This window comes from Peromyscus maniculatus, chromosome 1 (assembly GCF_049852395.1).
Source record: "Peromyscus maniculatus bairdii isolate BWxNUB_F1_BW_parent chromosome 1, HU_Pman_BW_mat_3.1, whole genome shotgun sequence".
Taxonomy (NCBI): domain Eukaryota; kingdom Metazoa; phylum Chordata; class Mammalia; order Rodentia; family Cricetidae; genus Peromyscus; species Peromyscus maniculatus.
Window position 1 is genome coordinate 190,478,117 of NC_134852.1, and position 21,997 is coordinate 190,500,113.

The following is a 21,997-nucleotide window of genomic DNA, read 5'->3' on the forward strand; positions in this document are numbered from 1 at the left end:
CAAAGGCCACCTTGGACAAGTCATTCTCGCCGAGGCTGTTCTCTCCTCTAACAGAGTCAGACTGCCCTGTGCCTCTCTGTGTACTGAGTGCCTGAGGCACATTTACAGCTTGATTGTGCACCGGACCTCTTTCCCTCCCCTCCCCCTCCCCTCCTCCCTGCATTCCCATGCTAGGTATCAAATAGAGGGTCTCATAAGTGCTAGGTATAGGCTCTACTAAGGATCCAAACTCTCAGGCAAAGTAATTCCTATTTTACCAGTGAAAACAAACAAACTGATATACAGAGATTAACTCACTCTAAAATCAAATAAATCCCGGCCCATTACAAGTTGCTTTAGAGCATTTTGAACCACACAGGTCCACACCATTTCTAAAGTTCAACTCTGACACTCTTCAATCAAGGTTAGCTAAATAGGTGGATGGATAAAGGGGCTTCCAATAATCGGTGTCCATGAAAGGTGAAGAAGGCTGTACCGGGGGGGGGGGGGGGGGGGGAGGCTTCAGAGCTCTCAGACTGCCCAAGGGTCTGAGGCCTTGGTGGCCACATCCCCGCCCACAGTGTTCAAGCCAGTGTTGCCAGGCACTTCCTCGTTCCGGTGCGCCCTGGACGCAGCTCCCACACCCAGTGCCTGGGCAACTCAGGCGGGAGGGGGCCAGAGGGGAGGTGTCGCAACCTCCTCCCTCCCTCTTCCCCCGCCTTGGCACTCAGTTACCTCGCAGATGAGTGCTCTCGCAGACTGCGGCGGGCGGCCGGGCGCCCGGCATGTCCCCTGAGTGTGCGCAGACGACGGGCACTGGCCCCTCGCGCACCCTGGACCAAATCAATCGCACCCATTTTCCTTTCTTCTCCGATGTCAAGGGCGACCACCGGCTAGTGCTGAGCGTCGTGGAGACCACCGTCCTGGGACTCATCTTCGTGGTGTCACTACTGGGCAACGCATGTGCCCTGGTGCTCGTGGCGCGCTGTCGGCGCCGCGGGGCGACAGTCAGCCTGGTGCTCAACCTCTTCTGCGCGGACTTGCTCTTCACTAGCGCCATCCCTCTAGTGCTCGTTGTACGCTGGACCGAGGCCTGGCTGCTGGGCCCCATCGTCTGCCACCTGCTCTTCTACGTGATGACCATGAGCGGCAGCGTCACGATCCTGACGCTGGCAGCGGTCAGCCTGGAGCGCATGGTGTGCATCGTGCGCCTACAGCGCGGACTGAGCGGCCCGGGTCGGCGGGCGCAGGCAGCGCTGCTGGCTTTCATCTGGGGTTACTCAGCGCTTGCCGCGCTGCCCCTCTGCATCTTGTTCCGCGTGGTCCCGCAGCGCCTTCCCGGAGGGGACCAGGTGAGCGCTGGCTGCCTGCAGCGCAACCGGTGTCCGGGCCGGCTGGGGTGGAGAGGGGAGGATCTGACCGAAGCGGTGAGCTAGGATGATGGTGATTAGTAACAGTAATAGGTCGTTTGTGGAATTGAATCCTTTTGGGCAGGCCTACTGCCCAATGCTCCGAAGTTTAATTTCGTCAGTTTCCCCACAGTGCCAAGTGGGTAAGTAAATCCTTCCAAATGCTGTTAAAGGGACTCCCAGATTTTTGCAAAATGAAGCGACTCTTATAAGGCTAATTAAGCAATGGGAGCTTACATCCAGATGGGATAGCAGGGTGCAAGACGGCTCCTCATGGAGTTGCTACTTTCTCTCCAGATGTTATGCTACTGTTATTATCACACGTATTTTACAGAAGCTAGGGCATCCAGCATCTCCTTTCGAGCTGGGCTATTACTTGGAAGTGCAGTACCAAAGAGAGGCCTTCCTACAGTGGTGGGGTGTCGCCTGGGGGAGGGGTTCCTGCTCTGGAGTTCAACATACTGTGACCGCCTGAACCCTGAACACAGCGGAGAGCTTGTTTTTATAGAGAGGGAGGATGGATGAAGGCGACATCCTGGGTAAATGGTATCTTAAAAAAAATCAACCCAGCCGGGCGGTGGTGGCGCACGCCTTTAATCCCAGCACTCGGGAGGCAAAGCCAGGTGGATCTCTGTGAGTTCGAGGCCAGCCTGGGCTACCAAGTGAGTCCCAGGAAAGGCGCAAAGCTACACAGAGAAACCCTGTCTCGAAAAACCAGAAAAAAAAAAAAATCAACCCACACACCTGTTCTTAGTAGTTTGTTTCTTGTGTGGGATACTGCAGAAGGAGATGCTGGTTTGATAATAACTTTGAATGGCCAATGAGCAGGAATCCATCAGCCCCGTGGCACTTCATGAAAGAACATATAAGCTTGTGGCTATGTCTCCCTGGGTGGGTGGGTGGGTACAGGGAATTCAGGGTTAGCTGAGTTGATGGGTACTGCTGGCCTGGAAGAGACCAAGGTGTCTATCTCACTCCAGGCTTGTCCTTAGCCGGGATACGCCTGAGCATCAGGGCAGGCCAAATAGATACTTCCAGGATAAGTGAATGCTCGGGCCTAACTCCACACCAGAGGAAGCAGCTAGGCCCCAGGCATGTCCAACCTGTATCCAACTGGCTACTTGTGGATACAATGTGGATAGCTGTGAAGATGGCCTGACAGAGATGACAAGGACCGTGTCACAGTCTCAAAATGTTGGACGCCCCAGGAAGAGCAAGGCTCTGCCGTCCCTTATCTGTTTAAGCTGTTCTTTCACTGAGGTACAACAATATTGCTGTATTTTTTTTTCATAGAACTTAAAGGATTTCTTGTTCTTAACACAGAAAGATTTCAGTTCCAAGAATTAAGACCAAATAGGATATCTTAAATTTCCAGGTGTACTGTCCCTTTTAAAATTCATTCAGGTACAATCCTATTTAGCTGGCACATAACACGGGGGAGGAGAAGGAGGAGGAGGAGGAGGAGGAGGAGAAGGGGGAGGGAAAAGGGGAGGAGGAGGAGAAGGGGGAGGAGGAGGAGGAGGAGGAGGAGAAGGGGAGGAGGAGAAGAAGGGGAGGAGGAGAAGGGGGAGGAAGAGGAGAAGGGGGAGGAAAAGGGTGAGGAGGAGGAGAAGGGGGAAGAAGAGAAGGAGGAGGAGGAAGAGGAGGAGGAGAAGGGGGAGGAGAAGGGGGAGGAGGAGGAGGAGGAGGAGAAGGAGGAGGAGGAGAAGGAGGAGGAGGAGGGGGAAGAGGAGAAGGGGGAGGAGGAGGCGGAAGAAGAGGAGGAGGACAAAGAGGAGGAGGAGGAGAAGGGAGAGGAGGAGGAAGAGGAGGAGGTCTCCTTTCCTCCCAGCCAAACCCCAGGATGAAACTGTGCTAATGTGGTACCCAGGGCATGAGCAAAGGGCCCTGGCTTGTGCTGTTCACTGTGTATTCATCCCCCTGGGAGGGACTGTGTGACGGGAGCCCGCTACGGCGCTTCCAGAATGTTACTACTGCAGGTGCTTCTGTGGAGATCATGGTTAGACACCTCTGGTTTTAATGAAAAGCCACCTGCTGGATTTCAAGGGTCTTTGGAGGAGCATTTGGGCAAAGGCACTAGGGCAGAATGGGCCGATGCTGTTTTAGGGGCCAGGTGACAGGGCCTTGGATGTTGAAAGTAGTAGGGTTGGGATGGGGAAACTTATAAGGAAAAAACTTGAGACACTGTCCTGGTGTTCTGGCACCTTGTCTTTCTTGTCATCTCCCCTTCCTGTCTCCCTCCCTCTCTCCCACACCCTCTCTCTCCCTCTCCCCCTCCCTCTCTCTTTCTTGATTTTTTGAGACAGTGTCTCTGTTATGTATTGCTAGCTGTCCTGGAACTCCCTATGTAGCCCAGGCTGGCCTTGAACGCACAGAGATCCTCCTGCCTCTGCCTCCCGAGTGCTGGGGTGCAAGGCGTGAGTCATTATACCCAGTTAGCTTTCCCTCTCTTGTAGAATGTAGCTGTCCCCTCTTCTCTGAGACTTAACTTCCCTCTGTTTCAGCTACTGTGGCTTCAGTTACCCATGGACAAGTGAGGTCAGAAAAGATTAAGTGGAAATTCCAGAAAAATAATCCTACGTTTTGCTGGGCGGTGGTGGCGCACGCCTTTAATCCCAGCACTCGGGAGGCAGAGGCAGGCGGATCTCTGTGAGTTCGAGGCCAGCCTGGTCTACCAAGTGAGTTCCAGGAAAGGCGCAAAGCTACACAAAGAAACCCTGTCTCGAGAAACACCAAAAAAAAAAAAAAAAAAAAAAAAAAAAAAAAAAAATCCTACGTTTTAAATAACTTTTATTTCAGTCTATGGTTATAATTTTTTTTTTATTTCTGGCTAATCCCTTACTGTGCCACATTCATAACTTAAAATTTAGCCTAAGGGGGTATTTATAGAAAAATAGTGCATATGGGGGGTCAGTGTACCTATGGTTTCCATTATCTTGTAGGGGGTTCTAGAACATGTCCCCTTAAGAATAAGAGGACCCGTGCATTTTATATTTTCTGTATTCATGCCAAGGGATCCTAACACAGAGAAACAACCCAGTTCCTCAAAGACTGTGGCCTGGCTTTGTGGGAAACATTCCATTTTATAAACTTAGCAGTTGAAAAATGAATAGGAGTGGGCAGGGTGAGCGGAAGGAGAGTGAGGAGGTGGTATCCGCCTAAAGTGAAAATGGCAGAGAAGGATCTGGTCTAGGCTGAGGCAAGTTCCACGTTTCAAATGAGCAGAGCCAGGGGTGGTAACTCACCTCTGTAATCACAGCACCCAAGGGGCTGGGGCAGGAGGATTGCCATAAGTTTGAGGTTGTCCAGGCTACAGAGTGAGGCCCAGTCTCTAAACAAATACAAATAACAGATGTCTGTTTTTCCAGTCCTCAGACTGACAGCTTCCGGCTTGCGGGTCTTGTTTGCCTTTCCCAGTGGGATGCTACAAATGGAGGTTTTGGATGAAGAATTATTTCCTTCCCACTGACTGAGAGCACAGACAGCTCCCTTCCCAATGCCCTTAGAGCCTCTGCTGTCAGGAGACCCCTCAAAACCTTCATCCATGTAGGCTGGGGTACCTTGCCATCCAGGGGAGCTGATAGCCATGCTGGTAATTCTAACCTATATGGTGCTTGAGTGTGAGCTTTGGAGTCTGAGCCTTACTCACATTCTGGAGCAGTTCCTGCTCCCAAAGAAGGCAAGCCTTCTCACCTCTACCCAGAGCGCTCTCCTTGCTTGAAGTATGGGTCTCAGGTATCAACAGCACGAGATTGCCATGGGGACTTGTGTCTGATAAATGGACCAACACCTGGTGTGTATACAGTTAAGTGCTCAAGAATTACTAGCTATTATTAGTTTCCTTATCTCGGGGCATCAAACTTTAAACATCCTTCAAACAGCACGATTCTTCCAACTGCTGTAACCAGCTGCCATTTCAAGAGGGTGGACATTTCTTAGCAACGCTAACTTCTCAGCCAGGTCTGCTCCTTCTACTCCAACGGGATGCCTGCCTGTGTGTGCTGTGGCCCTGGCCTGGCCCTGGCCCGGTGGTGACCCACACTCATGGGTAGGGAAGACTGTCCACTTTGGCTAGAATATGCTGTCCATTCATTCCACAAACATTTGCTTCTCTGCCCACCCTACCACAAGCCACATAAACACACATCAGGAGGTGTTTTTACTAAGTGCACATAGGCCCAGATACTGCCCGAGACTGTAGTCTGGTGTGGTCTGTGGTCTAGTAACCGCACAAGTAGGGTTCCCATTATTATTTTCTGAAAGAAGAAATAACCAAAGTCAGGCAAAAATAGTTCCAGAACGTAGCCTGGCTCTGGTTCTTCTGGGTGTCGTAGCCTCTGAACTCATGAATCTTAAAGCCCTGTGGATGCGTCATGCCACCCTTCCCTGTTATAATGCAAGGTCAGTAAGCTATCCTGTCTCTCTGTTGAATGTGGATTGTCTGAGGAGACCATAGTTAGCTTGCCTTTGTCAGCAAATATTAGAGAATATCTTTTGGAAGTCTGTGTTGGCACATTCCTGTAGTCCTAGCACTCTGGATCTGAGGCAGGGAGATCATAAAATCATGGCCAGTGTGGGAAATTTAGTGAGATTCTGTCTCAAGAAAAGAGTTGAGGGTTTTTTTTTTTTTTTTTTTTTTTTTTTGTGTGTGTGTGTGTGTGTCTGTGTGTGTGTCTGTGTGTAGCTCTGTTGGTGTAATGTTTACTTAGCATGTACCTGGCCCTGGTTTCATCCCCAGCACCACCTGAACCAGGCACTGTGATCCACACCTGGAATTCTGCACTGGGAAGGTAGATGTGAGAGGTTCAGGAGTTCAAGGACACCCTTGGCTATATAGTAAGTTAGAGGCCAGCCTGAACTACATAAGACCATGTCTCAAATAAATAAATGAAAGAATAAATAGATAAAAAGTTGATAAAAGCGCAGATATCCAGTGGGGAGTCCTTATTCCTTAAAACAGTCTTGCGACCTTCCGTTTTGGTTGAAGTGCTGGCACAGGGAAGATGGCTTACCTAGGGGTTCCCTGGAGTGAGGTGGTGAGAACCAGCATTTACATAAACTCCCAAAGCGGAGAAGGATCAGCCCTGGAGCAGAGCCCGCAGAGAGTCTCAGGAGTTCCTTCATTCTGCAGTTTGGTACTGAATCCCTACTGTGTGCCGTGCCTCGTGTGCCTCAGAGAAGATGGGCTTGGTTCTTGCCCACTGCAGCATGCTGTGGTGGGGTCCCTACAGGAGGTGAGGTGACTGCTGCACAGCTTCAGAAGGATGTGGAAAGGGCTCTTGTGGGTAGCAGCGGGCAGAGGAGGGGCTGGATGCATGGGCAGGGATAGCGGGAGAGTCAGAGACGCCCTTTAGGATGCCTGGGGTGGCCTGGTGAGAGCGAGGTGGACCTCAGGGAGAGGGAGGCTACTGAGAATGACAAGGGACACTTGGGTAGCTACTAGGACCTCAGAGTTTCCGTGTGGCTGGTGGGAGGCAGGAGACATGAAGGTTCTGGAGACCCAGAGAATGGCTGCTTCATGTTCCAATGTGGTAATGCAGGAGGTAGAGTCATGTGGTGGAGGGTGGTCAAAACTGTATAGGTCTGTGAATCCTCCTGCAGGGTGTCCTTTGGGAGTGAGACTGGGGTTAGGGAGAACACTACCTGAGCAGGAAACTGGAATGGATCATTTGAGGGTAGAGGATGTAGCTCAGTGATGGAGTGATTGCCGAGTGTGTGTGGGGGTTTTTTTGGTTTTTCCAGACAGGGTTTCTCTGTGTAGCTTTGTGCCTTTCCTGGAACCCACTCTGTAGACCAGGCTGGCCTTGAACTCACAGAGATCCGCCTGCCTCTGCCTCCTGAGTGCTGGGATTAAAGGCATGCGCCGCCGCCCCCGCCCCCCCCCCCCCCCCCCCCCCGCCCATGTGTGTTTAATCCAAGGTTTAATCTCTAGAACTAAAAACAAACAAATACAAAGCTATGGAAATGGAAGAGCCATCCAGGGGGAGGTGGAGACCGGAAGGGGCAGAGCACTGGGAGATGGCGGCCACATTTAACTCTTTGCTGTGCTTAGCCTCCATCTTCAGCCTGTCTGGTCCCAACATCTGAGTGCCACTCCCATTCCCTTCCAGAGATGACTGGAACAGCTTCCTTTTGGCTTCTGGAAGCACCTGGACGTCCTAAGGCAGGGCCAGAGCCTTGCTCATCAGACTGTGGCCTCACACTGGCCCAAGCACTCTGTCTGGTGATGAATGAACAGGTCCCATTAAAATACTCTTGTTGGTGTTGCCAGCTCCACTTTCAGATCTCAGCAAAGCAGTCAGGCCTAGCAGTTTTGGTTTCCAAATTTCTTTTATGAAGCCAGAAAATATTTCAGATGTATAGAAAAGGTTCAGAGGCTATGATAACATCGTGTGCCCACCTTCCAATGTCAGGCACTGCCCAGTTCCTCTGCAAATCACAGTCTGTCAGAGGAGACTAGAATCAAAGTGACTTGTCAGATGGAGTTTCCCATAGAAATAAAGTTATGACATCCGTGCAGATCTCTGGTGATGGCGGCATGATGCCTTTTTGTTGTTGTTTTAATAATTAAGCTTTAAAGTTTTAAAATTTATTTACTCTGTGTGTGTGTGTGTGTGTGTGTGTGTGTGTGTGTGTGTGTGTGTGTGTGTGTATGCATGCATGAACCACAGCACATGTGTGGAGGGAAGAAGACAAATTCCAGGAGTCAGTTCTCTCCTTTCACCATGCGGGTCCGAGGGATCAAACTCAGGAAGTCAGGCTTGGCAGCAAATGCCTTTACCCACTGAGCCATCTCACTGGCCCAGCTGGTTTTAAATGAGCATCACCTTGTACTTCATCTCCGATGCTATAGAACGCCTTCTGAAGAGTGTATGAAGCTGTCACTTAGGTCATTCCCGCTGACTCTATAAGGTTCCTCCTTTACTTTCTTGTCATACTTCCTGTCTGTAGTGAGAGCCATAAATCAGAAGCCAAAGGGTGTCTTCATGAGAAGACTTTGGGAAGCTCCCTGGGATGAGTGTGTTGTCGCTGCTGGTCATGTTTACCCAACTCTGATGATGAGCTGATATCTGATAACCACCTTTCCCTAAAAGCAAGCTCTCTTTTTCTCTCATTAAAAACAAAGCTACATAGCAACAGTTAGAAGATGTAGGTAACTGAAGGAAGAGGGAGGAGGAGCAGCAGAGGGTGATGGAATGGAGGAAATGTACGTCATATTTTCATTTTCAGGGGAAGAAAAGGACCAGCAAAAGGAGGAGGAGGGCTGGGGAGGGCACTGGAGAGCTGAATAAGAACAAAATGGGAATGTCAGAGTGAAGTCCATTCCTTTGTATGCTAACCAAAAGCATTGATAAAAAGGTTGATAAATTCTGGGGCTGGCGATGTGGCTTAGTTGGTAGAACACTTGCCTGGCATGCATGAAGCTCCGTGTTCAATTCCTAGCACTGCATAAACCAGGTATGGTGGTGCAGATCTGTCATCCCAGCATGTTTTTTTCCCCCTCGTGTAGGGAGAATACTTACTCTATCATACGCATTTTCTTATAAAATCTCATAAAGCCAGGAGGGATTGGCCCAGGCACAGAAGGAGGCCTTTGAGGAGAAATCTTAGGAACTTTAAGAAATAGTTCTGAGGTCATGTTTTCCTACCCTTAGGTACCTTTTTCCTTTCACAAATATAGAGATTTGAAACCAAATTCCGTTCAGGGCTGAAGCCTTTCTTCCTGACTGACATTTCAGCACACCTGTCCATACCTGTGGACTCCAGTGTGCTAAATGAGGGCCCTGTAGTGGGCAGAGAACTGAATACAAACTGGAGGCCACATGGATTGTTCCAGGAACAGCAGGAACACAGCTGCCAGAACTCAGGATCACCGAGAGACACAAGTCTCTGTTCATTCACCAAAATGAGGAGCGATGTTAAAAGCTCTGTCCCATTAGCAGGGGATGTGGGAGGAGAGGAGCAGGTTTAGAATGTCCAGCCCATTTATGACCCACTAAACAAGGCTGGAAAGGGAAGCAACATCCTCACCTCCCTTTTCAATGTATGGACATGATTGTGCTGGGATTAAAGGCATGTGCTGCCATCGCCCAGTTATTGGTAGCCCTCTTGATGTTTCTTTAATACATTTTGGAGCTATTGGTTGCCGGTGAAAACAAGTAACCTTTAGTGTTTCAGACTGTTGTTTTTGAAGGATGTTTTGAAACTAGCTTTAGTTTCCTCTTCTATGAAATAGGAAAATTAATAATGTGAGTTTCAATAAGGTTGTTGTAAGCATAACAACATTGCTGCATGTAGGAAGCAGTTCTTGGTGCATGGTAAATGTTCAATAAATATGAAATGCTTCTGTTTTCTGCTAATACTGCATATGAAACTATTTGACAACATTTTGAGTTTGCTCCATCAAGATTCACAATGGCAAATGTTAAAAATTATGTTTTTTCCTAGTGTATTTAGTATTCAATAACTATTGATCAAATGATCGAATGGATGCCTGTGGCAGGGATACATATACTATGTCAAAAATCATCAATATGACCTTTTACATTGTACATGCTCTTAAATAGGTGTTCTGATGTTTGGGAGGGTTTGGGGTGAATTGTGTTCTAAATATCTCTGTTCTTATTGTCAAGTAGGTATAAGAAGTTCAGGTGTGGGAAGATACATTCACATTCATACTCCATTTCCACTGATATATTTACTCAATGGAAGGAACTGTTGCAATAATAGATTTTTACTGTTCAGTAGACTCCTCACACCTTGGCTTTGTAGTTAGTATCAAACTTTTGAATTCAACACAGCACAATCACAGGCCTCCATGTCTTTCGAACATTCCAGCCATTTGCCTCAGGGCTCTGTCCTGTTCCCAGGAGGACTAGCGCTCCAAAGTCTGGGCACCAGACATTTCCTTGAAGAGAGATGGCCTATTCTTTGAGGCAGACTGGCAGTATGCTTGTGTGTGTGTGTATGGTGTTTGTTGTTATTGTTTTGGAGTTTTATGTCTCTGCTTTTCAAAAATTTATTAATTTTATTTCAGGTACACAGGAGTGTTTTGTCTCCATGTATGTTTGTGCACATACATGCATACCTGGTGGGTGTTTGTGGAGACCAGAAGAGGGCATCGAATCCCCCAGAAATGGAGTTAATGATAATTGTGAGCTGTCATGTAGGTGCTGGAAACTGAACCCTGGTCCCTGCAAGAGTAGCAAAGTTCTTTTAACCACTGGGTCATCTCTTCAGCCCCCATTTTATGTGTATGTGTGTATGTATGTATATGTATGTATGTATGTATGTATGTATGTATGTATGACCTGAGGCAGGGTCTCATTATGTTGCCTGGGCTTGTCTTAAACTGTATGGTCCTTGCAATCTTCTTGCCTTGGTCAGAGTAGCTGGACTACATGTGTACCTGACTTTGACACATTCAGGCCATTGAACCCTCAATTAAACAACACCCAGCCCCTCTTCCTCTAGCAAGGTGTCACTGCACTGGACCCTCAATCCTGTCTCCAAATGCTTGTGTGTGGCATGTGACTTCCAGTCTATGTAACCTTCCTGAGGTCAAGTTTTTCTCCAGCTTGGAAGAGAAGGCTCAAACACTCTTTGCATGCAAACCCAGAGAAGTGGAAGGACCAATCCTGGAGCATGCCTCCAGCTCTTACTTGCCTATGACCTGGAGGTTCAGGTGTCTTCCTGGAGAAAGAGAATTATAATTATGTAATCCTAGGCACCTGGGGCAGGGGCTGGTTTAGGGCTCACTGTCACAGCAGGAGAGTAGCACACAGTGTAACAGTGTACCACAGCCCTAACCTAGGACTGGGTTAAAGGCTAAGGAAGAAGCCAGCGTTTAAATGATATTGTTTTTCCTTTTGTAAACAGGAAATTCCAATTTGCACATTGGATTGGCCCAGCCGCATAGGAGAAATCTCATGGGATGTGTTTTTTGTGACTTTGAACTTCCTGGTGCCGGGACTGGTGATTGTGATCAGTTACTCCAAAATCTTACAGGTATGTTAGTTTCAGTGTTGTTCTGAGCTTCACTCCATCTGGGCATTTCCAGTAGAATCTTAGAACTTCCGGGTCAGAGGATACCTTGGAGGTTCTAACAGTGCAATCTTGATTCACTGTGCAGATCCTCTGCTACCCCCTGTCACAGTGAGGGATGAGAATTTGTATATTTATTTTGGCTTTTGTTTTCTAATTCAGTTATCTTTTTGTGAATCTTTTCATCATTAAAATACTACCGGGTTATAAAAACATTAAGTTGAAAACAGGCACAGAACTGTGTAGCACAGAAGTTGAAAATCTATTCTCTTTCCAACCTTAATGGCCCAGCTGTGTGTCTGCAGCATTTCAGCACGATGTATACTTGTGTGTAGGTTCAAATGGTCAGGTGGCTGTTGGCACTGCTCACTGTTCAGATCTGAGATACTGCTGCTTGATAACTTCCTTTTTTTTTTTCCACTCAGCACCGTATCAGTACATCTTTCTGTATCAGTTCTTGTACCTTATCTTATTGTTAGTTAAGAGTTATACAACATCCGTCATATAGGTATGATATAATCATTTTGTGGACTTTGGAGTTGTGTCCACTGTTTTCCCACAATCCCAGCAGTGACTAACGATGTCTGCTTTGTAAGATTTGTTTATGGAAGTATCGTATACTAATATAAAATCACACCCAGCTTACGTATTCTGCCCACAAATTGAACACTCTCATAAAGTGGCTCCTAGATGGAGACTAGAACTTGGCCAGAAGTCTTTCCTGTTCCCATGGGTCAGTGACTTTATCCTTGGAAAGGTCCACTTCAAGTGTGTGGCACCAGAAATAAATGAAGTCTTCTAGAAAGGTAAATGTATATACACAGACACATAAAAGATGGGCCAGCTTCCGCTTCCTGCCTCTAAAGGCATCCTACTTGCAAGGAAGGTGCCACCCAACAAACACAAGCATGTATATTTATGCCCACTTGTAAGGTTTACCTCAAAGCTCTTGAGCCCTCTTGGAGGTGTGTATCGGTTGAATCTTGGTTTTATAGCATCTTTTGTATGGGTGTATGGGTCATGATAAATAGGTGTGTTAAAAAGGCCCTGATCACCTTCTGGCCATTTTTACAACCCTTTATGGCTGTGGATCTGTAGCCTTCTTACAAACAGAACCCACCTCACGCCAACCTCACCTAACACTGCCAGTCCCTGGTTCTGTGGGAGATAGTGTTTAACTCTCTAGCCAGACTTGTCCCACCAGATGACTCTCCATCTCTGAAGGGATCCAAGCTTGGGCTTATTCTAATATGTGGGGCAAATTCCAGGGGGTGAAATGGATGGCTTAGCATATTTTAATGTTATAAAAGGATTAATTAGTATCACAAAATCACAATGAAGAAAGAGAAAGAAAAGGACAGAGGAAAATAGAATAAGTTTTTTAAATGTTTGTGTTGTTTTGGTTTTGTTGAAGCAGAGTATTACTCTATAGTTCTGACAGGCCTGTAGCTCCCTGTGTGGACTAGACTGGCCTAGCACTTGCATTAATCCTGTCTCTGACTCCCAATTACTAGGATTACAGGCATGCAGTGCTGTGTTAGGCTGCATGCATGTAGTGTTTAATCATGCAGCAAGCACCAACTCATCTTACCCTAAGAAGATTCTCAGATGAGATGATCCGGAGATGTTGTGCAATTTACCCACGGTCACGGGGCTCACAGGTGTCAGCTTCAATATTTAAAGCCAAGCAGACTGGTCCCATGGCCCTACCCAACACCCAGACCTCAGAGGTTTGTTAAGAGTGCTACGTGGGCAGAATGTCGGCAGGAAGTAGGTGTGGTTCAGGAGCGTGCAAGTTATTATCTGCCTAGAAGGATCTTTGACAAAGAGGCCGCTGGACAATGATGCTGTGATCTAAAGCAAGAAACACCACAGCACAAGAGTGATTCTGTGTCAGGCGAAGCTAAAGCAAGCTGTTAGCTATTGCGCAAGCATCAAGGATCAGTGAGGGGTGTAGTGGAGAGCAAAGGACCATGGGAACAGATATGAGGCTTGGAAGGTTCTTTTGAAGCCACCTAGCTTTGAGTCTTTACTGCTGGTTTACTTTGTTGTGTTGCGGGGGCCTGCTGCTTGCATTCTCTGGGCCCCATTTCAATCATCTGCAGCCTTCATTTCTAGTATGAAGTTGCATAAGGCAAGCAAGTATGTGAGAACTGCCCGCCATGAATAGTATGGCAGATGCTACTCTGCTGGGCTGTTCTTCCAACCCTTCCTTCTGAGTATTGTGAAGGAAATTGCCTCACCCGGGTGATGTGTAAATCTAATTATCTTATTGATAAAAACTAGGAGTCAGATATTGGGGTTAAAAACCTGAAAGAACAGAGAAACAGGGGGGCAGCCACCAGTGACTTCATACCTCTTTCATTTCTCTGCCCAAAAGGGGCTGAGATCCTGTCTCGGCCCCCCTTTACCACTTCCTGTTCCTCTTCCCATAGTCCTCCAAACCTCTATGGTTAGCTAGTGGCTGGCTCCACCCTCTGACTCCAAGCAAGCTTTATTTGTCAGAACACAAACAAAATATCACATAGCACCCAGGTTCCCCAGAGGTTATACAGTGGGTCGAGGTTTGGAACAAGACTAGGAAATCATGGCTGGAGCAGACTGGCTGGGAGCAGGGGGCAGCAGCACCTAAGCTCCCCTTGTTGGTGACCACTCCTGAGATGTGGAGAAGTCAAGAGGGCTCTGGTGTATCCCCTTTCCATGTGTGACACACCCTCCTGTGGGAGTGTGATTTCCCATGCACAGCAATCTCAATCTCAAGGCGGGGTCTTTCCCTCGGGGGAAAAATCAGAAAACATCTTCAGAACCAGGAAGGGGAGAGAGCCTTCCTTTCTCCCCTCTGAACAACAGTGCTCTCCCCAGGCTCCCCCCACACTTGAGTCTAAACTCACAGCCCTGCACATCTCAGGGCCCTGCACAGCTTCCCTGGGCAGCAGGAGGTCTGTGTGGTTTGCGGTGGCTCCCTGAGTGCTACGTCACGGTTGAATTTAGACCCATTGCTTCCTTATACACGAACCACACCCGAAGCCCCTACCTAAAGTCTGTGCAGTTAGCCTTCTGCCTGGCCCCCGAATTCCCTCCTCTCTCATGTCCAGGTGGGCTGGAGACTGTCCCTTGCACACCCCCACACACGGCTGCCTCAGGGCATGATACCTCCCGGTCATTTCCTTTCCAGGATCTCTCTTCTCTGGATTGCTGTGTGGACCACTTCTCATTCCCTCAGAATTCTCCCCTAGAAGCATTCCCTGTCACTCAGCAATCCCTCACTAACGGGTTTCTCCTCCAAACACTTTGCATGCTGTAGTCCGTCACTCCCACTGCTGAGGGGATGCACGCTCCACGAGGGCAGAGGCTATTTTGTTCATCATTGTGTCTGCATGCCCAGAGCTGGCTGTAGGTGCTCCCTTTATACTTACATGAGTGAGGCCCAAAGCCTTGGAGCACAGTGAGATGATCTGTGGGGTTTCTGTGCTTGGGCAGTGGGCAGTTTCTGGACAAAGAGCCATGAGACATGTTCAAGATTAGTCTTTGCCACCATGTAACCTTGGGCAAGCCACTGAACTAATGTGAGCCTCAGTTTCCACTGGAACCAAATATGCATGGATTGATTAATACAGAGAGAACAGACGAGGTGTCTGAAAAATCCCAATACTAGTACTAACAGAAGATTTTTGAAAATTCTATTCTATACTACCCCTAAAACTGATTGTTCCACTTTTCCCCTATGGGGACCATGACATTAACTCTCAACTTTGTGCCTGTGTTTGTCAGGCTGGTGCCTCAGAAGCTGGTAAGTGTGTCAGAGGCTGGACAGGGCCTCAGAGATCGAATCTCCTACCCTAGAAGATGCACAGCCAGGACACACTAAACTGGCCCTCCTGCCCAGGCCTTTCCTGCCGGGAGCACAGCTGTAGACTCCGCTGAACATCAATATTCAATTTATCACTCTACCCTTCTCCGCCAGTCTTGCCTCCTCCCTGTCTCTACTGACTGCAATGGGTTCCATTTCTGGTCTTCAAAGGGGCTCTTCTCATATCACCCCATTCTTCAATTGCAAAGCAGCCCCACTCAGATTGCTCTCTAGAGCGCCATGGGTTGATGGGTATAGAAAGAGTCACGCAAACAAGCTTAAGAAACGCTGAGCTAGCTGCATGGAGTTCTCTGCTGTGGGACCTGACAGCCTTTTTATGCTAAGACACTGGACATCCCCAGCACAGGAATTAACCAGGCGGTATTAGAAATCTCATCACAGGACCACTTGTGCATACAGAGCATCTCTCCCAGCTGGTATTGCATAGAGCACCCAGCAGGAAGCCCTGCTCTAACCTTTGCTGGTTCTGACCTTGGCAATGGTACCGAGTGGGCATCCAACTGCCTCTCCCCGAGCTGATCTCCCTTCAGGAACGTTTCATGCGCCGGGCAGTGACTATTTTTGCCCTCCACCCTCTCTGCTTCCTCTTTCCTTGTGATTCAGACATGCCATACATTTTCAGCGATATTTTTCCTAGTGACAGTTTTCCCAAGGGAATAGCTTCTCAGTAATCCCTAAGTGCCTTGGATCAGACTGTCAAGGCTGGCAGCCTACCAGATTTACAAGTTTACCCAGCAACCATAAAGATGACAGGCTGTGATGTCTCTGCCGTTGTAACTGTGTTTCTTGTTCTCCCTCCCTCTGGCCACATACCCAGGGCGAGGGAGTGCAGTGTGGACAGGACTCCTCTGCTTTTCACCGTGTCCAGCCTCTTCAAGAAAGCTTAGCATATAACAGGGTCTCGGTAAATATTTGTTGAATGAACCAGTAACTCCAAGGCCTGCAGATGGAAATCTCTCTGCCTAATGTAGAGTTTAGCTGAGGAACAAAAATCTACTTCAACAAAACACGAAGCCTGGCCCTCACAACCTGCCCGCTGGGGCCCTTGATCATGTTATAGACTTAGATTTGGGTCCTGAGTTCTGAAGGCACCTGTTGAAGTTGCCAGGTTCTTGTGTTCTGGGAGAAATAATTGCGTTGTGTGATATTTTGTTTGTGTTCTGACAAATAAAGCTTGCTTGGAGTCAGAGGGTGGTGCTAGCCACTAGTTAACCATAGAGGTTTGGAGGACTGTAGCGAGAGGGACAGGAAGTGGTAAGGCGGGCTGAGACAGGATCTCAGCCCTTTTGGTTGGAGGAAAAGAAGAGGTAGGACATCTGCTTCTCTGACTCCAAGCAAGCTTTATTTGTTAGAACACAAACAAAATATCACACAACATAATTGCATCGGGGACACATAATTAATAATAGAAATAGGGATAGATGATTAAGAGAAAGACGTTCCTGAGAACGGGAGTGACCTAATGAGCTGTGGGAGAAGGCTTCCATGTTAAAAAACAAACAAACAAACAAACAAAACAAAAAAACCCCAACAGTGGGTTTCTAGTGTTATAGCCCTTTATGGGTAATTTTCATAGCACTTACCTCTCCTGTGGTTGTATATTGCATATGTATATGGCCGGCAGGCTTTTCTTGAACATGCTTTGCTATGGCATGGGGGTTGGGAGACATTTCCCGTTCTTTGCCATCGGGCTTCTTGCACATGTTAATCTTGGTGCTGCTCTCTCCAGGCCTTGCTTTCCTCCAGTAGTTTTTCTTGTGTCTTCAGAGGTGGAAAAGGTGGGGCCTCTCATCCTGTCTGATGATCCTAATCAGGACACTACTGACGCCAGGACACAGGACACTAGCCAATGAGCTCCACAAAGGAGGCTAAACCCTGGGGGCCCCAACTTCTGTCAGCAGGAATCCCCTTCACTGCCAGCCTCCAGCTGGTGTGGTCTGGCATGGCAGAGGGGTGTTGGGTGGAAATAGGGTTCCCTCCTGACCTTCAGAAGCTCGTGTGAATCTAGTGAGTCACAAAAGGCCTGTTTTAAAAATGGACTTCATTAAAGGTCAAGAGAGACAAACTCCAAACCAAGCAGCTGTGTGGGCTTAGCAGTTCTTACGCCCTAGTGAGCAAAAGTCACCTTGATACTTTAAGAGAAGTGTGAATCTCTGGATCCCCTCACTGAACCCAAATGTCTCAAAGTGGGCCCCTTTGGACATGTTAAAAAAACACAACTCTCAGCTCAAAGAGTCTAAGACATCATTTATTCTGGAGCCAAATATGAGTGGCCATGGTCCAGGAACACAGATTCAATCTACCTCAAATTCCATGTTCCAAAGTGGTAACTGTTTCACGAAGTTTTTTTTAATTTATTTTATTTATTTACTTATACATTTTATAATGACAGAAAAAAGAAAGTCATAAATCAAGATGGTTTTCAAATACATTTAGTGGGAACATCAGGTGGGTGAGTTACAGTCAAACAAGGAAACCTCTGCCGTAGACCTCAGATGTCGTCCAATGACATTCTTAGCCTTTTGGTTGGTGCAAGCAACTGGTCTGTTGAGTAAATACATTGTAAATGGTTGCACCTGTCAGTCAGACACAGAGGTAGGTGTGGAATAACTATTCAAAGGGGCTCCAAATGGCCAATGATACATTTTCACTGGGCTCTGGATCTGCAGCACTCCAATCCCTCTACAATCACTGCCTTCTAGAAGGGGTAGTGGCAGGTGTAATTCTTTCCAGGAACTTTTGTTCACAGTCATTTTGTGTTTTGCCAAGTTCCCAGTGGTCACGGAGCACATTCTCATGAACACTGTCCCCCCCCCCCCCCGCCAGCTGGCAATATGCCAGGGTGAAGAAGCACAAGGACATCTCTGTGTGGGGCTCCCAAAGTGGAAGAACCCCAAGACCGCCCTGTCCCCGGGCTTGTTTTGAGGGTGAGAATTAATCCCCAGAAGGTAACGGAGCACTTCATAAAAGCACAAGAGGCATTCCGCCAAAGCCAGAGACATTTGAAACCCTGGCTAGGTGCTGACCAGCCTTGCTGTCTAATGTGGGATGGGGAGCAAGGAAGACTCACATTTTATCACAATGCCTCATTTTCTTCCTGAGTGTACAAATTGTGGGGACTGTAGAGTGAAGAGGAAAAGTAGCAGGTTAAATAATAATAATAATAAATCTCTTATGCGTTTGGCTGTGAGTTAACTGCTTTGTTTATTACAGCCACTGTCAGGCTCCTGCAAGAGCCCAGGGCCCCACAGAGCTGGGACTGTCTCCTGAGCCACCTCCACCTGCACAGTGGAGCAGGCAGGTCCTGAGTGGTATGGGAACCCCTAGGGAGCTCCATTTTCACAGGTGGGGGCTGTTACGATTTAGTAGCTGAAAAATGACTTTCAGCCAGCAACTTACATTTCCTGCGAATCAATTCGCAAGAACAACAGTGGTGTGAACACGCAGAGGATATGTGAGGATTAATAGTGACAGCTGATGAAATAAATGCCTAGCTCCGTGGCCGGGGGCCAACAGGAAAGCGCGGCCGTCCTGATTGCTCGCATCCTGGTGTTCTGGTTGTCAGGCGCGTTGAGAGGGTTCCAGTCAGTTCACTGGGCACCTGCTGTCCTTGTCTCTATCACAAACAGGTGGCTCTAAATGCCCCGAAGAATGAGAAGCAATCACGTAATCATGCAATAGTTAAGCCTCTATCCTTCAATTAGGGAACTGAAAGAACTGAAGGAGAACATTTTAAGCCATTTTGATGAGTTAAACTTGCCCAAACTGTGAATGATGCTGATGACTTTAAAATCACTTCCTCTCTGGAGATGCAGGATTTAGGAGACTAGGCCCCGCACCCCATCCTACAGAACTGGTAATGTGGCTAAGAGAGACTGGGCCTGGGCCAGTCCCGGCAACTGAAGTTAGTAAGGACCACTCACATGGTTAAGACATTCGGTTGGCTCTCTTCCTTCAGGATAGAGGGAACAGACTGGCACATCAGGCCAGTAGACACAATGTCCTTCACATTTCTGGTTAGAAGTGCCCCCCTAGACTGCAACCCACCATCTCTAGTCCCACCCCAATCCACCTGGGCTTCAGTCCTCAGTACCAGAAAACAAAAACCAACCAGCAGGGGACCCTCGACGCCCACAGTGACCTGTAGCTCCAGTGTTTTGTGTTTCTTGCAGATAACCAAGGCATCACGAAAGAGGCTCACGGTGAGCCTGGCGTACTCCGAGAGCCACCAGATCCGAGTGTCCCAGCAGGACTACCGACTCTTCCGCACCCTCTTTCTGCTCATGGTCTCCTTCTTCATCATGTGGAGCCCCATCATCATCACCATCCTCCTCCTCTTGATCCAGAACTTCAAGCAGGACCTCGTCATCTGGCCGTCTCTCTTCTTCTGGGTGGTGGCCTTCACGTTCGCCAACTCCGCCCTAAACCCCATTCTGTACAACATGTCACTGTTCAGGAACGACTGGAGGAAGATTTTTTGCTGCTGCTTCTTCCGAGAGAAGGGAGCCATTTTTACAGACACATCTGTCAAGCGAAATGACTTGTCTGTTATCTCCAGCTAACTAGTGGAGCCAGGTGAACCTCTGTGTGCGTGTAAAGGGGAAGTCACTGGTGCACCCTGCTTTAAGGAAATCCAACTTCCAACAGCACACATCTACAGGGCCAGCAAATTGAGGAATGATCACTCGGTATAAAAATGCTTTTCCTTAAAACTTTCTATGGGTTCCTTTTTATGAACATTTTTTAGTGTTTGTAATACGATTGAGTTAATAAATTTTTATTTATAACTGTTCCTACATAGAAAGCTGTACCTTGTGGTTTGCTGAAACAGACTTTGGAGCTGATTCAGGGTTCAGGTTTCTCAGTCAAAGGTCATAGCCACCCCAAGTCCCTACCTTGGGCACATAAGGTCTTGAGACCATTTATTCATTCGTGTCAAGACTGCTTAAGGAATTTCCAAGGAACAATTAGATGTGGCCTCCCCCCCCCCATGTATTAAAAATGGGCAGGAGACATGGCTCAATGGTAGTATGCTTGCCTGGCAAGCGTGTGGCCCTGGGGTCAATCCCCAGTATATTAAAAAAATAGAGACGCAGCACTGTAGACTCAAAGAGGGGAGGATGGCCCCTGATGCTGGAGAGGGAGGTCATGCGGTTGCTTTATTACTCTATCTATCCACCAGAGGCCTTGGAAACACCTGCTGTGGCTGTGCAATGGTTTTTTGTGTGCCAGGAATCCAAGCCAAGAGCCCTGGCTCTGTTCTCAGGGAGCTCGCCTTTTCATGGGGTGGGGGCCAATGAATGCCAAACAGGAGTCAGTGAATAATAGATCACCCCAGAGTGCATAAGCACCCTGGAGAAAGTAGGACAGGGTGCTATGGGGGTGATGGTTATTTATATGGGGTAGGGGTAGGTCAGGGTGCTGTGGGGGTGATGGTTATTTATATGGGGTAGGGGTGGGTCAGGGTGCTGTGGGGGTGATGGTTATTTATATGGGGTAGGGGTAGGTCATGGTGCTGTGGGGGTGATGGTTATTTATATGGGGTAGGGGTGGGTTCAGGAAAAACTGAGGAGCAACAGTTGAATTGAAAGGCTAAAGGCAAGAAAGAAGCAGTCACGTGGATCCAGAGGAAGGACCTTTGCAGGAAGAGAGAGGCTGCTGAGCTGTGTGGTCCAGGAGCTGCAGACGGTTGACTGAGCCTTCTTTGTACTTGATGCTAGGAGAGAGAGGTGCTCCCCTGGAGCCCATCATGGATGCAATGAAGTTCCAGGGCTAGGTCGGGGAGGGCCTGGCAGGCCAGCAGAAGTTCACTCGGGGCTCAATGGGTAGCACTGGAGGTTTGCAATGGGAGACCTGAACAATGAGGGCTTTTCCCCTGGCTACTCTGCAAGGCAGAGGCTTTAAGGAGCAAGAATAAAAATGGAGAGCAAAAATGGTGTAGCTGCCTGAAGGAGAAAAAGGTGATGGGACCTTGAAGGGTCCTTAGTGAAGGACCGTGTGAACTAATCCCGGGCTATGCCTGGGAAGGTGGGAGAACAGTTTATTTATGGAGGATGGAGACGAGGGAAGACAGCATTCCAGGGGTGCCTCCTGGACTTCAAGCCTGACATCGGTTAGATGCAGTGGGGCAGGTGAAAAAACTGAGGAAGACTGGGAAACGAATGGGGTTCCATCTGGAGCATATGCTTGAGATCCCAGCGAGACAGCCATAGACCAGGCCACTGGAGGAAGAGACACAGAATTGGACCTGGCGACACAGTGTTGTTGGGAAACACAGATGTGTGCAGGGACCCGTGGTTTTACGAAACAGTCTCCGAGAAGATGCAGAAAGGAAAGACACCAGAGTCGAAGACTGAGGCCCAGGGTATGCCAACCGGTAGGTCTGAGGTAAGATTTATGGTGAGCGTGACATTAAAGACAAAGCAACAGATGTCTTTGTTCCTATCTGGCTAATAGATTTGGGGGATGCTCTGTTTGGAAGGGATGCGTGAGTATCTCGGGTCTGCGGTGTCAAACTGAAGCTGAGGAGCCGGGCTCCAGCAGCTTGCTTTATGGGAGTGAAAGCTGGGCCTTTCTCGTGCATGGCTACTTGCTTCCTCTGCCTTTGCCGGAGAACAAGGCACATGGGCATTTGGTGTGAGCTCCCCATGGTCCTTAGAAACGTCGGCACCCCCACCTCCAATACACTTCACAG

General features: G+C 48.2%; 1 protein-coding gene across 1 annotated transcript; it reads left to right on the forward strand.

Moving 5' to 3' along the window:
• The first annotated feature begins 664 nt into the window (after positions 1-664).
• Positions 665-20,095, forward strand: Ffar4 (free fatty acid receptor 4). Its single transcript, XM_006976636.4, has 3 exons — positions 665-1,331; positions 11,268-11,396; positions 19,476-20,095. Exons 1-3 carry the CDS (start codon positions 765-767, stop codon positions 19,863-19,865), a joined length of 1,086 nt encoding a protein of 361 aa, XP_006976698.1. The 5' UTR covers positions 665-764; the 3' UTR covers positions 19,866-20,095.
• Positions 20,096-21,997: the final 1,902 nt, after the last annotated feature.